Source organism: Hyperolius riggenbachi, chromosome 12, assembly GCF_040937935.1.
Source record: "Hyperolius riggenbachi isolate aHypRig1 chromosome 12, aHypRig1.pri, whole genome shotgun sequence".
Classification (NCBI taxonomy): domain Eukaryota; kingdom Metazoa; phylum Chordata; class Amphibia; order Anura; family Hyperoliidae; genus Hyperolius; species Hyperolius riggenbachi.
This window is the reverse complement of record NC_090657.1, coordinates 209,564,088-209,580,199: the sequence shown is the minus strand read 5'-3', so window position 1 is coordinate 209,580,199 and position 16,112 is coordinate 209,564,088. Positions and strand designations below refer to the sequence as shown.

The window sequence follows — 16,112 nt, the reverse complement described above, 5'->3', positions numbered from 1 at the left end:
GATAAGTGCTACTGTGCAGCCTCCATATGTACAGAATAAGAGCAGATACTGAGAATTACACCCAGCATACAGGACAAGAGAAGCGCTACTGTGCAGCCTCCATACATACAGAATAAGAGTAGATACTGAGAATTACACCCGGCATACAGGACAAGAGAAGCGCTACTGTGCAGCCTCCATACATACAGAATAAGAGTAGATACTGAGAGTTAGACTCGGCATACAGGACAAGAGAAGCACTACTGTGCAGCCTCCATACATACAGAATAAGAGCAGATACTGAGAGTTAGACTCGGCATACAGGACAAGAGAAGCGCTACTGTGCAGCCTCCATACATACAGAATAAGAGCAGATACTGCGAATTACACGCGGCATACAGGACAAGAGAAGCACTACTGTGCAGCCTCCATACATATAGAATAAGAGCAGATACTGAGAGTTACACCCGGCACACAGGACAAGAGAAGCACTACTGTGCAGCCTCCATACATACAGAATAAGAGTAGATACTGAGAGTTAGACTCGGCATACAGGACAAGAGAAGTGCTACTGGTCAGCCTCCATACATACAGAATAAGAGCAGATACTGAGAATTACACCCGACATACAGGACAAGAGAAGTGCTATTGTGCAGCCTCCATACATATAGAATAAGAGCAGATACTGAGAGTTACACCCTGCATACAGGACAAGAGAAGCACTACTGTGCAGCCTCCATACGTACAGAATAAGAGCAGATACTGAGAGTTACACCTGGCATACAGTACAAGGGAAGTGCTACTGTGCAGCCTCCATACATACAGAATAAGAGCAGATACTGAGAGTTACACCCGCCATACAGGACAAGAGAAGCGCTACTGTGCAGCCTCCATACATACAGAATAAGAGCAGATACTGAGAATTACACCCGGCATACAGGACAAGAGAAGCACTACTGTGCAGCCTCCATACATATAGAATAGGAGCAGATACTGAGAGTTACACCCGGCATACAGGACAAGAGAAGCACTACTGTGCAGCCTCCATACATACAGAATAAGAGAAGATACTGAGAGTTACACCCGGCATACAGGGCAAGAGAAGCGCTACTGTGCAGCCTCCATACATACAGAATAAGAGCAGATACTGAGAGTTACACCCGGCATACAGGACAAGAGAAGCACTACTGTGCAGCCTCCATACGTACAGAATAAGAGCAGATACTGAGAATTACACCCGGCATACAGGAAGCATACACAGTGGGAGCAGATACAGAGCATTGGGGCAGTGGATGGGAAGATGGACTGAGCTCTCAGTGGGTGACATTAGGGCAGAGGAATAATGCAGATGTGTCTGTAGAGAAGGATGTTGTCATAGTCAGAGAACAGCTGAGTAACTGAAGGAATAGCTGAGAGTCTGGGGCAGCTGATAACAGAGAGCTGAGACAATGTTAACCCCCTGGCTGCTAGTGCAGAAGGAATGAGCTCTGGCAAGTACATCTCCCTTTCCACAGACCCTTTCAGCACCAGGGAGGCCTCTGTACTCTGGAAGAAATGTCTCTGCTGGGCAGGAGACGAGAGGTTAACACAGAATGGTGATGAACTTCCCAGAATGTGGAACTATGCAGAGCTGGCGCTGAACACCAGAGTCAGTTGTGAAGCCAGAGGACCTCCGCCCCGACCGCATACTTGTGAGATTAGCACAGCGCAGCCTATTCTACTGACACTACCTCCATCTGCCATCAAATACCTAATCTCTGTGTCTGACTTCACAGCTCCGCCCAAATGCCACGCCCATCACCTACCTGTGTGTAAAGCGCACAGGGCAACCTACTCTGGTGATGCTACCAGCTCTTAGCTCCTCCCACCTGCCACATCCATCATCCATGATCGTCAAAATTAAACCAAGGTGATCGCATCGCACCGCATCCAACCTGCAGCTAATGCACGTCAATGGACTTGTTTCCATTGATGCAAATTTATGTTCGTGATGCAGGTAAAATTATAGATAGCATGCTACAGTTTGCCGCAGCATGCATCCGATTCCTATTGCGGTTGTACTGAGCCTCGGTGATGCGGTGATCGCTTGTGGAAATGGGCCCTTAAAAAGACACTGATTGGTATGTGTAGTACAGCTAAGAAATAAAACATTAGGAGCAGAGACACAAGTCTAATATTGTTTCCAGTACAGGAAGTGTTAAGAAACTCCAGTTGTTATCTATGCAAAAGAGCCATTGAGCTCCACGACATTCAAAGTTGCAGAGAGCTCTGCCTTCTGAAGCTTCTTATCTCAACTGCCAGTCACTAGCCTGCTCTGTAAAATCATTTAGAATGCTGAGTGTTGTGTAATCTGCACATATTATAGAGTGATGCAATGTTATAGAAAACACTATATAACTGAAAATATAAATATGAGAATATTTTCTTTGCTACTAATGTTCTAGTAATTATCCGTACTACACAACCAATTCACTATATCATGGTTTTTTTTCCGCTTCAGTGTCTTTTTAAGCCAGAGGTTTTTCGCCTAAGCTGCGTACTTGTGTGATGAGCACACGGCTGTACGGACCTGTTCACATTGCGTTCTAACGGACCATGTTATTCAAACACACTTTGTACAATGCGTTTCTGGGTAGCCTGAGCATGTTATACGGGCAGGACGGTGGCGTAATGGATAGCACTCTCGCCTTGCAATGCTGAGTCCCTGGTTCATATTTCTGATTTCCAAAATTTGATTTCCGAGGTAAGTCTATTTTTTGTAATTTTGTTCTAAGTATTGGACCAATCAGAGAACGCAGAATTTTACTGCGGTAATGGGAATAAAACGGTAAAATTTTAGGCCAATTGCAATACTTGGTAGTATCCAAGTCTAAAATTACTGTGGTAATCCGATTTTCGCGGAAACATTCTGAATTCTCTTATTGGTCCAATGCTTCTGAGTTCTGTGACTGGGCTAAAACCACCGAGTGGCGGTAATGTGGCATTTCCGTGCAAATACTATTTTAGAAATTTCAATCCCACGGAATGCGATTGAGCATCCCTTCCCATTAATGATTCATATCTTCATTGTACACTCGTACCACTAATTAATGTGAGGGACTACCTAAAGTCAGGGGCGGCACCAGGTGGGTGCTTTGGGTGCTGAAGCACCCCTAAAAACCTCCAAGCACCCTATTAGCACCCCCTAAAAAAACAGGTGCTGATTTGAAATAAAAAAAAAAAAAAATTCGTACAGCGCCACTCTGATGCTTTCATTTTTCCCAGGCACTAGCCCAGCCCCAGCCCCGTCTAGCACGCCACTCACGCTGCTGTGCTATGCTCAGGCTCCCCCTTGCTGTGTGCGCCTCGGCGATTGACGTCAGACGTTCCGTGCGCAGCGCATGCTGATGTGACGTCACTTGGCCAGGCAGCATAAAACTGCACACGCCGCGTGGTGTCGGCGTGGTGAGGGCGGAGCCGTGGGCGTGAGGAGAGAGGGAGCCCGGAGACGAGAGACGAGCAGCGAGAGAGAGACCGTCAGTCAGAGCTTGGACTGGAGACAGAGAGTGGGGAGGTCTGGAGTCGGAGAGAGGAGAGTCGGTCCCATTGTGTGAGTGAGGGAGGCCCAGTTCAGCGCGGGCATCGGGCGGGCAGGGGGGGGGGGGGGGTGGGGTTTGGGGCCCCTTTTGCTGCGTCATCATCATTGCCTGCTGGCGCTGGCTAGACTGGCTCGCACTCTAATCCTGTCAGTGTAATGTCCCTACTATTTTTATATAACAGTAACATCTTATCAAGCACTTTACAGAGTACATAGTCAGGTTCTCGGAAGAGCTCACAATCTAATCCGACCATACTCTTATATCCTACCATATCATTATGTATTTATATAGCACTGGAATATACACCAGCACTTTACCCAGCCTTTTGTTGGTCACGCCCTCCCCCGCATACATTACCTGAAGCTGGCTCCGGGTCCTCTTCTCCACGCTGCACCGCATCCCAGCATCCTGCACCGCACCGCATCCCAGCGTACACTGTCACTCCGTGATCAGGAAGTTCAAATAGAGCGCCCTCTATTTGAACTTCCTGGTCACTGGAGTGACACAGGAAGTTAATGTACGCTGGGATGGAGCAGGAACAGAGCGGTGCAGCGCGGAGAAGATGCCCAGGAGCCAGCGTCAGGTAATGTATACCTGTATCGGATCGGCCACCGCTAGCGACGTGCTCCCTACCCGCGGGCGATTGACGGTAATTTCCAGCATGCCGCGATCGGCGGGTGCGTTTAGCGTGAGCGATTGGCAGCAGATACGATCCCAGTGATCGAATCTGCTGTCGAACGGCGGCAAATCGGGCCAGTGTATGGCCAGCTTTAGAGACACAGGATCAACATACAAACTCTGTGCAGATAATGCCCTGGCTGAGGTTTGAACCAGAGACCCAGAGCTGCAAGGCAAGAGTGCTAACCACTACACCACCATGCTGCCCAATATTGATCATGGTTGCCTTTTTTCACTGTCTTGTATTATCCCTGATTATGAAAAAGAACTTCTTTAATTCAACATATTCATGTTCTGAAAGGGGACAAAGGCAAAAAGCACCAAAAATAGTTTTTTCTAATTGGCTTACAGTTCATAATACTTTTCTTACATGTGTTTTACTACCTCCCCAATTGCTGATAGAAAAAAGTATCTTGAATCAAGGTGACTGTGTCCTGTCACTGTGTCCTCCTGTCCTAAAGGGATATAATGACACTGCTTGCATTGGCTCTGTCACTCTTTGATGTTATTCCTGTTTTAAAAAAAACAACAAACCTGCCAATTTAAACATTTTGTGTGGCGTACTTAACAACTATGGGATTGATTAACCATTTCAGCCCGCAGGGATTTTTCACCTTATGCATCACAGCAATTTTCACCTCCCATTCATTCGCTAATAACTTTATCACTACTTATCACAATTTATTGATCTATATCTTGTTTTTTCCGCCACTAATTAGGCTTTCTTTGGGTGGTACATTTTGATAAGAATTATTTTTTTTATCAATGCATTTTAACAGGATTAATAAGAAAAAAATGGAAAAAAATTCATTATTTCTCAGTTTTCGTCTGTTATAGCTTTCGCTACCATATTTAAAACCTATGTATTTTATTTGCCCGTTTGTCTCGGTTATGACTCCATTTAAATTTTGTCCCTATCGCAATGTATGGCGCCAATATTTTATTTGGAAATAAAGGTGCATTTTTTTCGTTTTGCGTCCATCATGTTGGAAAAAATCTATCCGGCAGGTAAATCTAACAGAAAATTGTATGGTGTGTACCTAGCATTAGGTAACCAAGCACATAACAGCATGTTTATTTACCTAGCACTGGGAATACACCATGCGTTTTTCCGCTCAATAGATGAGTTCAATTGATAATTTCCGACATGTCCGATCTTCCTTCCGATCGATTCTGCGTTTTGTTTCTCATAGAAGTGAATGGAAGAAGATAAGATAAACGAGCGGAAGATAAGAGAATCTAGTGGAAAACCGTATCGGGTGTATTCAGCATAAGACCATCCACAGCACATAACAGCTCTTGCTGCTGAGCCTGCATTACAAGAACGGGATTTGTCCTCACAGCATGGAAAGGAGAGAAATCAGCGACGTCACGTGGCAGGCAGGGGAGCGGTGCAAACAATAGGATCAGCGTCGCTGGCGTTGGGTAGATCTGTCTGGTGGATCACTTGCAGGTTGGCCGTCGGGTGCCGCACACACCTGATTATTGTCTGAGACAGTCGTTGACTCGTTATTGGCCCCCTCAGCCGACTTGAGTTAGGTGTGTGTATGAGGATTAAAGCCTTGTACACATGCTAGAAGATTCCCAATCAGGCCCACCTCTGCTGAGAAACTAGCGTGTGTAAAGCGGACCTCAAACATCCCCTCATGGACTGAGCTGAGCGCAGGCCAAGGGCATAACTCTCCTACTCACCCCATCATCAGTGCTGCTCCCCATAGCAACAGAAGGCAGGCTAGCTATGCATCAGTATAGCCTCGGCCCTGAACTGTCGCCTCTAAGGGTTGAGTCCTGACCATGCTGGGTGTCACTCCTCGTACGTGTGTACAAAGCTTTACTCTCTAACTGTGACCTTACAATGCACAGCAATGTATGACAATGTAGATATGCTGCAATGCACAGATGTTGCTCTCAAGAGAACAGGGATCATCTCATATCTAAGAAAATGCCAAATAAAACAGTGAAGGGCTGGACGGCGCTAGTTTCTCTCAGTGTTTCTTTGTGTCTGTTCACCCCTGCCCTAGCTTCTGCATTCTCCAGCAGGTTGGTACACTTGTTCTTCTTAGGGCTGTTGCCATAGTGGGGTCCCCAGCAGATGAGCGTGGCCAGTACTTGCTGTGCTCCCTGTGTGAGATGGCTGGTCTGCCTGACACATGCATGGCAGCTGCTGCAGGATCTCATAAGCTGGCAGATGTTGCAGTCATCACAGACTTTGGTAATCAGAGGCAGAAGCTGTATTACAAAAGATTCCTGGCAGTTCAGTTTAAGATGGAAAGTGACATCACTTCCTGTGTTTGGTGTGATTCACCTGAGATCTTTAACCACTTCACCACTGAGGAGTTTTACCCTTTGAGCACCAGAGCAATTTTCACCTTTCAGCGCTCCTTCCATTCATTTGTCTATAACTTAATCATTACTCATCGCAATGAAATGAACTATATCTTGTTTTTTTCACCATCAATTAGGCTTTCTTTAGGTGGGACATTATGCCAATAATTATTTTATTCTAAATGTGTTTTAATGGGAAAATAGGAAAAAATGTCGGAAAAAAAACATTATTTTTCAGTTTTCGGCCATTATAGCTTTTAAATAATGCATGCTACTGTGATTAAAAGCCATGAAATGTATTTGCCCATTTGTCCCGGTTATAAATCCATTTAAATTATATCCCTATCACAATGTTTGGCGACAATATTTTATTTGGAAATAAAGGTGCATGTTTTTCAGTTTTGTGTCCATCCCTAATTACAAGCCATAGTTTATAAAGTAACAGTGTTATACCCTCTTGACATAAATATTTAAAAAGTTCAGTCCCTAAGGTAACTATATATGTATTTTTTTTTAATTGTAATTTTTTTTTTAATTACAAAAAAAAAATTAAATTGGGGAGTGTGGGAGGTAATGAGTTAATTTTTTGTGTAAAAGTAATGTATTTGTATATGACAAATGCTTTAGGGTGTAGTTTTACCATTTGGCCACAAGATGGCCACAAGATGGCCACAGTAACTTTTTGTTTATGCGACCTCCAAGCGTACAGGAAGTACGCTTGCAGGAAGTGTTAGGAGGCTGGGAAACTTTTTTTTTCACAATGATCACTGCTTCTCATAGAAGCAGCTGATCATTGCGGGGGGCTGAGATCAACGAACGGGAATGGTTTTTCCCGTTCATTGATCTCCGGGCGAGCGAACGGCGGCGTGCACGAGAGCGGGTGCGCACGCACGAGCGAGCGGGAGCGCGGATATCTCCGTCCCTGGGGGTGAAAGGATGGAAAAAGGGATGGAGATATCCGCACCGCTGGGGGTAAAGTGGTTAATACTACTGCATCTATGTTTGATTATGAAGGGCTGTGGTGGCCATGACATTAAAGAGGAAATTTAACCAAGGACTGAACTTCATTCTAATTAGAAGCTGATACTCCCTTTCTCACGATAAAAACGTTCCCTTTGCTTGAATAGATCATCAGGGGGGGTCTGTATGGCTGATATTGAGGTGAAACCCCTCCCACAGTGTGATGTCATAACCATGGGTGTGACAGATTGCTGTCTGCAAACCTTATTGCATTGTGGGAAATAACGACTTTTTCCTACTGCCAAGCAAGCATTATCTCCCTCTGTGCATAGAACTCTCAGTAACGGACATTAAGTACAGATCACCTGGCAGAACTAAAGATGTCACCACCAGAGATACATTTCAGAGTCTAAATCCCGGAAAGGAAAGATTTTACAATGGGCATTATATACATATTGTAAAAAATAAGCAATTTTAATTATTATGGTATTTCCACCACAATTCTTCTTTACCTTATTTCCCTGAATATCAGGCTTACAAAGACATGCCACCCCCTACCTAACTCAGTCTAGCGCAACCCACTTATTTAAAGCATATCTGAGGCATACCTCGGGGTCAAATACTTACCTAAGAGGAAGCCTCTGGATCCTGTAGAGGCTCCCCGCGCCATCCTCCAGGCCACCGTAGCTGAGTGCAGAACCGCCCAAAGGAATCCGACAGTGGTATTGTCGGATTCCAAGCTTGTGACAGCGCTCCTCTTCAAGTACAAGCGAGGCTGTTCTGCACCTGCGAGGGCATGCCTGCACAGTACGCCAGAGCCACTTTTGCATGAACACATATGTGCTATAGGTCACGTGAGTGAAGTGCAGCTGTACTGGTGCATGGAGAGAAGCGCGGTCGCCATGTGCAGGAGGGTCCCTGGCAGCGGCGGAGGTCTGGACGATCGGGTGAGTTTACTTTAAAGTGTACCAAAGATGTAATACAATAAAGATTTTATACTTACCCTGGGCTTCCTCCAGCCCCATGAGCACGGATGCGCAGAAGAGCTGATTGGCACGACTGAGCAGGATTACTGGGGCTGATTGCGGCTGAACGGAGGCACCCGGGAGGACGGTGAGGGACGCATCCGTGCTCATGGGGCTGGAGGAAGCCCCGGGTAAGTATAAAATCTTCATTATATTACATCTCTGGTTTCCTTTGAAAATGTAGTTTATAAGAGTATCCCTGTCTTTTGGCTAAGTCCGCTCTTACTGCTGTAATATATATGGGATCTGTAGAGTGGTGATGTCAGTTCTGTAAAATATAAATTGTATATGGAGAGTGGTGATTAGAGATGAGCTGGCAATGGCGAGATGCAGGTTCGCCCTGCTGCAAAATACTAGAAACGGCATGTTATTGGGCACAGGGTGTGCCAGAGAGGCTTAACTCACCTATCAGAGCCTCTCACTGAAGCGCTGCATGCTTCTCTCTGTCTTCCCAACACGTCCGCTATCACAACCAAACTCTGACGTGGCCTGCGCTTACTAACATGCCAGTTCAGTTTCCCGGCATGGGAAACTACATCTCGCAGTCGTCAACTCATCCCTGATAGTGATGTCACTCCTGTAAAAAATAACTGATGTCTAGAGCGAAGTGATGTCACTTCTACAATATGTAATTTGTATTTGGACAGTGTTGATGCCACTCCTGTAAAAAAAGACCCATTTCCCCTACACATTTGCAATTCTGTGTACATTATAAATTCATCAGAAAGTGATCAAATCATGTCATGTGAACTCCATATTTGAAATACTATGAAATCCATATAAGAAAATACTAAAAAGACAACATAGTAGATGTAACTGAGAAGCATTATTTTTTAAAAATAACTCAGTTTAAACTGGATGTCAGAAAGGGACAGGGCATGTTCACTACTGCATTGCATCACTTTGTTCAAAAACCCTATGTAAATGTTTGGGAACCGAAAGATCAACTGCTGTAGTTTTGAAAGTGAAATGTCCCTCTTACCTGATAAATTCCATAGAGCCAAATTAATCCATGCCATGCACTGATGAGGATCAAATAATCCAAAACAGTCTGTATGCATGTTGGATTATTATGGCTCTGTACAAATTAACAAGCTGACACATCATTGCATTCCAGCGGTTCTGGAGGTGTGTTTAGCTTCTAAGGGTACAATGGTTAATTTGCATATATTCAGCAGTGGTGCATTGTGGGAGACATCTCAAGCTCACTCCAACCTGAATTAATGCAAATTCTTTCTGTTTTAAGAAAGCAAACTCTTGTTTTCCTTAGCATCTTAGTAAGGGGGCTTTTAGGACCATTGTAGCCCCTCACAGACCCCAATGAGTTCTGGGTCACCATGAGCTTGCTGGTTAGTCTGTACCTCTCGGTTTTACAAGCCCTACTCCATAGAGCCGAATTAATCCATGCCATGCACTGATGAGGATCAGACAATCCGAAACAGCAGCGGTTCTGGAGGTGTGTTTAGCTTCTAAGGGCAACAATGGATAATTTGCATATATTCAGCAGTGATGCTCTGGGAGACATCTCAAGCTCACTCCAACCTGAATTATCGCAAATTCTTTCTGTTTTAAGAAAGCAAACTCTTGTTTACCTGATAAAGAAATTCAGTTGTTTGGCAGCTCATGGTCTCCTTTGTTACACTATGTATCAAATGCTTTCACAAGGTGACAGCTCTGGACTGTAGACAGGCCAGTTTAGCACCTGGGCTCCATGACTATGGCATCATGCTGTTGTAATATGTGCAGTATGCAGCTTGGCACTGTTATGCTAAAATAAGCAAAGCCTCCCCTGAAACAGATGTCTGGAGAGAAGCATCAATGGCTATAAATCCTGAATATACTGTGTATTTATAATGCTGCTTTCTAAGATGTGAATAAAAACCCCTCCGTTCAGTCACAAATGCTGCCTTTTTAAAGAGGAGCTGTCAGCCATGCTATCTCAGAAAATAAAACCCACATATATAAGTAGATAAATACTTGCTCTACTTACATAGTATACACTATGTATTGCATATGATTCTTAGCATTTCCCATTTTAACAGTGGCTATTTTGAAGCCAAACCTGATGTAATTTCCTCCCTTAGTCTCCTCTGCCAGATTTGCCCGCCCTTCTATATAAAAAGTGCATTGTTTCAGCCTGAGAAATTTTGGCCAATCAGAGAGGAACAGAGATGTGGGAGGGGAAAACAGGAGGGAAAGAGGCTTCAGCCAATCAGGCTGCATTAGTTAAGTCTAAGGGGGAAGTATAAAAGCAAAAAAGGACAACCCAGCATGCCCTGTAACTTCCTTTTTGCGTACCAAATTTTGTGTGTACCTAATAAGAGTCAGGTAAACTGGGGAATGGTCATTTATCAACAAGAAAAGTAATAGTGATTTTACCTTTTGGATTGCCTGGTTAACATCCTTATTACTTGTTTACCAGGTAAAAATAAAGGATTGATTTTTTATTTTATGCCCGACAGTTACACTTTTAACGCTGCATTTATAAGAAGCTGGATGGTGGTTCATATCTATAGCTCAGAGGATGTGGTGTCTGTGATTTCCAAAAAATAATTTTATATTTTTTTCCATTAGCAAACAGGACAGTACTTTGCTTCACCTAAGTCCACCTTGAATGAGCCGAGAAGACAGTCGTGTTTTCGGATCATGTTTATATATATTTTTTCTTTTACATTGGCCTTTCCTTACAAAAATAATTACATTAAAATATCCTTAAAACAGATAGGTGCGTGACAAGTCTTGTAATTTAAAGTTATCAAAAATGATCTTTACATATTAAATCTGTGGCCAGCTGATAATTTACAAAACCAACTGTAAAGCTGGCCATACACTTATAGATTTCCACCCAATGTTCCAAAACTATCAATTCCTTTCTGAAAAGAATTGATTCAGAAAGAATGGACTTCTACCGTAAGCTGATTACACATCAATTTCCATCAGATTCCAGCAGGGAAACTATTGAAAATTGATCAAACTGCAGAGGTGAACTGTTTGATGACGTGCAAAGCTATAGGCCATCTGCCAATGCTTTTGGCCCACCCGATTGTTTTACATTTTCCATCCTGTGTCGATACTTTTGATAGATGTTTAGTCAATGTCAATTTAGTTAATGACGATCTGACATTTAGGGGAACCGATTCCCAGTAGATGAATCAGCAAGAAATTCGAATGAGAAAATGGATACGTTTTTAACCACGTTTAGTGTGGTTGCCATGAAACTGACCAAAAATGCTCAAAAACAAGTAATCAAGCTGAAGAAAATGTTCGCTGTGTCCTGTGTGAAGCCAAACTAAAAACTGTGATATTTTTTAACCTGCAATTATGAATGCAGCAATGAACTGTGCTCACTGGCTTTGGGTGTTTAACCCCCCTGGCGGTATGATAAGTGCGGCTGCGCGGCCGCGGGAGGGTTTTTATCACTTTTTTTTGAGCATGCAGCTAGCCTAGCGCTAGCTTCTTGCTTCCCCCCTCCCTGCGGCATCCCCCCGTATTCACCGATCGTCGCCGGTGCCGCTTGCCCATAAGGAAATCCCATTCTGAACGGGATTTCCTTGAGGGCTTCCCCCGTTGCCATGGCAACGAACGGAGTGACGTCATCGACGCCGCCGACGTCGTGATGTCACAGGGAATCCCGATCCACCCCATAGCGCAGCCTGGCGGCGATTGGCCAGGCTGCGCAAGGGGTATGCGGGGAGGCCCAGTATCGCGGCGGGTAGCGGCGCATCGGTGGCGGCGATCGCATCAAACAAGCAGCTAGCAAAGTGCTAGCTGCGTGTTTGAAAAAAAAATTATGCAAATCGGCCCAGCAGGGCCTGAGGAATCCTCCGCGGCGGCTTACCCCGTGTCTAGCACGGGGTTACCGCTAAGGAGGTTAAAGGGATCACCAACCCTTTGCATTGATTTCCACTCTAGAGTCATGTCTATTTTTAATGAAGCATGACCATCCAATACTGGCTTTTGACCTTCTCCCTACAGAAACTTATCTTGCACTATTTGCCCATACTGTGTTTTATACAGTGGTGTATAAAGCATTGTTAATTCTGGAACTCCATCTCTTTATATTCTCTTTTTGTGACTTATCATTTGACTGACCTGTTGTTAATCAAGCAATTACTGGTAACCTAATTTATTGCAAGATATTCCACCAGTGCTTTTTTTCAGTAATTCAGTTATTACATAACTTGTCCAGTCTATTTTAGTCTTTTATGGCTACTGTTTTCAACCTGTTTCTGGCTTCAAATTCAAAGTGACTATACATTTTACATAAAACAATAACGTTTCTCAGTTTAAACATTTGAAATGTTGTCTTTGTACTATTTTCTAATAATCACAGCATTTACGGTAAACGAATTGCAAACTAGAAAATGTGATTTCGAAATCATTTTTTAGTAATCCTATTTCATAGCTATTTCCAAACCAGATATTCAACTAATCCTAGCCATAATAACATCTCAAGTAACTAATACTGAATACCACTGAATATTAGCAATCGTACAAGCCTTAGCAATCATGCAATGATAACTACCGTAATACTTATACCACATAGCAAAACTAGTAGGATTTGTAACTGCTGATAATGTTAAATGTAATTTTGCCTTCTTAAAACAATCTGTGTTTTACTTCACTGACGATAATAACACTAGTAAAAAGTCCAGTAGATATATTAGTGATCAATAACAATACTAGCACTACTATAGAATCGATCGATCAAAAATTGATTCTATCAAATTCCCCATTCGAATGATTTGCGGCTGATTTCGATCGATTTGATCTATCTGACAGGATGGAAGATCTAGGTCGATCTGCTGCTGGCAGCAGATCTATGGCCCATAGAGTTGCATTGAATCGAATGGTCCAATAATGCATTTAGATCAATTTCCAATAGATTTCATTCAGAAATCTATTGGAAATCTGTTCCTAGTGTGTGGCACACATCAGATAGATTCCTGTCAGATTGGATTTGACAGGCATCTGACAGAAATCTATCTGATGGTCAAATCTGCTGCAAATCTATAAGTGTATGGCCACCTTAACTAGTATTAGTGATCATTGTTCATGACACTAGTAATAAGATTCATAAAGGTATTTAAAGATATTATAGATAGCACTAATAACACTGACTAGCAACTTAATCAGTGGTCAACACCACTAACAAGATTAGTAATAGTATTAGCGATCAATAACAATGATAGGAGTGGTATTATTGGCCATGACAGACATGGTGGTATTGGTGGCATAGGTGACTCCTACCTGTTGAGGCTGCTGAGTCTCTTGCGGTAGCTGCGGATGGCTTCAGGTTGGTTGAGAAGCAGCTCCTTGGCTGGTGGCTTGGTGCTTGGCGCCTGGTATAGAGGGTGAGAAAAGAGGTTTTGCAGTTTGGAGTCTCCGGATACTGGCAGTGATTCTGTGGACCACAATGCCTGTCCTGCAGCATGGCTGGTAGTAAGTCCAGGAGCTTCTATATGGCTGGGGGGTGTCGCTGGTGCTGTGGTGTTGCCAGTCTGGCAGTCACAGTCCCGGCTCAGTCTGGTGTGGATTTCTGGCCACAGGTGGAAGTAGAAGTCTGCTGCCAGGAGGGCAGAGAGGGCCACTACCAGAAGCAGCCGGTCCCTGCGGAGAAGAAACATAAGGCTAGAGGATGCTACAGGTAAAAATGGAACTATGTACTACTGATAAAGGAGTCAGATGGACCTGGGCACAGACTGGCACTCAAGTGACACTAGCACAGCGAAGAACAGGTTACCAGGCTGTTGCTGGCCCCAAGAAAATAATTGGTTTCACTAAGACAGGCTGATAGTCCGAGGCACAGGATGCCAGGCAGGTAACAGGATGTCACTGACACAAGAATATAAGCTGGCAAGACTACTGTGCTCAGGATGCCACTGGCATATGATCTCAAGCTGGTGATGTTCCTGAGATAAGATGTCTGGCTGGTGAGGGTCCCTGGCACAGACTGTCACGCTGGTGATGGTCCTGGGTACAAGCTGACACTGGTGCTAGGTGTCTGGCTGATGAGGGTCCTTGGCACAGGGTGTCAGGCTGGTGATAGTCCTGGGAACAAGCAGACACTGGCGCTAGGTGACTGGCTGATGAGGGTCCTTGGCACAGAGTTTCAGGCTGGTGATGGTCCTGGGTACAAGCTGACACTGGCGCTGGGTGATTAGTTGATGCGGGTCCTTGGCAGAGTGTCAGACTGGTGATGGTCCTGGTTACAAGCTGACACTGGAGCTAGGTAAATGGCTGATAAGGATCCTTGGCACAGAGTGTCTGGCTGAAGGTCCTTGGCACAAGGTGTCAGAATGCTGATGGTCTTGGGTACAAGCTGACACTGGCGCTACGTGACTGGCTCATGAGGGTCCTTGGCACAGAGAGTCAGGCTGGTGGTGGTCCTGGGTACAAGCTGACACTGGCGCTAGGTGACTAGCTGATGAGAGTCCTTGGCACAGAGCGTCAGGCTGGTGATGGTCCTGGGTACAAGCTGAAAAAGATGGTCCTGGGTACAAGCTGAAAAAAAAAGGGCAGAATGGTGAAAGTCCTGGGAACAGAGTGTCAAGCTGGTGATGGTCCTTGGCCCAGAGGCTGGTGATTGTCCTGGGTACAAGCTGACACTGGTGCTAGGTGACTGGCTGGTGAGGGTCCTTGGCACAGAGGCTGGTGACGGTCCTGGGTACAAGCTGACACTGGGGCTAGGTGACTGGCTGGTGAGGGTCCTTGGCACAGAGGCTGGTGGTTGTCCTGGGTACAAGCTGACACTGGTGCTAGGTGACTGGCTGGTAAGGGTCCTTGGCACAGAGGCTGGTGACGGTCCTGGGTACAAGCTGACACTGGTGCTAGGTGACTGGCTGGTGAGGGTCCTTGGCACAGAGGCTGGTGACGGTCCTGGGTACAAGCTGACACTGGTGCTAGGTGACTGGCTGGTGAGGGTCCTTGGCACAGAGGGTGGTGACGGTCCTGGGTACAAGCTGACACTGGTGCTAGGTGACTGGCTGGTGAGGGTCCTTGGCACAGAGGCTGGTGATGGTCCTGGGTACAAGCTGACACTGGTGCTAGGTGACTGGCTGGTGAGGGTCCTTGGCACAGAGGGTGGTGACGGTCCTGGGTACAAGCTGACACTGGTGCTAGGTGACTGGCTGGTGAGAGTCCTTGGCACAGAGACTGGTGATGGTCCTGGGTACAAGCTGACACTGGTGCTAGGTGACTAGCTGATGAGAGTCCTTGGCACAGAGCGTCAGGCTGGTGATGGTCCTGGGTACAAGCTGAAAATGGAACAAGGGCAGAATGGTGAAAGTCCTGGGAACAGAGTGTCAAGCTGGTGATGGTCCTTGGCACAGAGGCTGGTGGTTGTCCTGGGTACAAGCTGACACAGGTGCTAGGTGACTGGCTGGTGAGGGTCCTTGGCACAGAGGCTGGTGACGGTCCTGGGTAAAAGCTGATCCTGTAACAAGTTGACAGAATGGTGAGAGTCCTGGGTACAGAGTGACAGGCTGGTGATGGTCCTTGGCATAGAGTGTCAGGCTGGTGAGGGTCCTTGTCACAGAGGCTGGTGACCGTCCTGGGTATAAGCTGA

The 16,112-nt window shown here is 45.2% G+C and overlaps 1 protein-coding gene across 1 annotated transcript in view; it reads right to left on the bottom strand.

The window, feature by feature from the left end:
* FAM20A (FAM20A golgi associated secretory pathway pseudokinase) overlaps positions 1 to 14,957 on the bottom strand; it is a 78,573-nt gene extending 63,616 nt beyond the window's left edge. The window contains exon 1 of the mRNA XM_068263585.1: positions 13,796 to 14,957. Within this exon, the coding sequence (XP_068119686.1) occupies positions 13,796 to 14,172 (377 nt within the window). The 5' untranslated portion in view covers positions 14,173 to 14,957. The remainder of the gene's footprint in view (positions 1 to 13,795) is intronic.
* Positions 14,958 to 16,112: the final 1,155 nt, after the last annotated feature.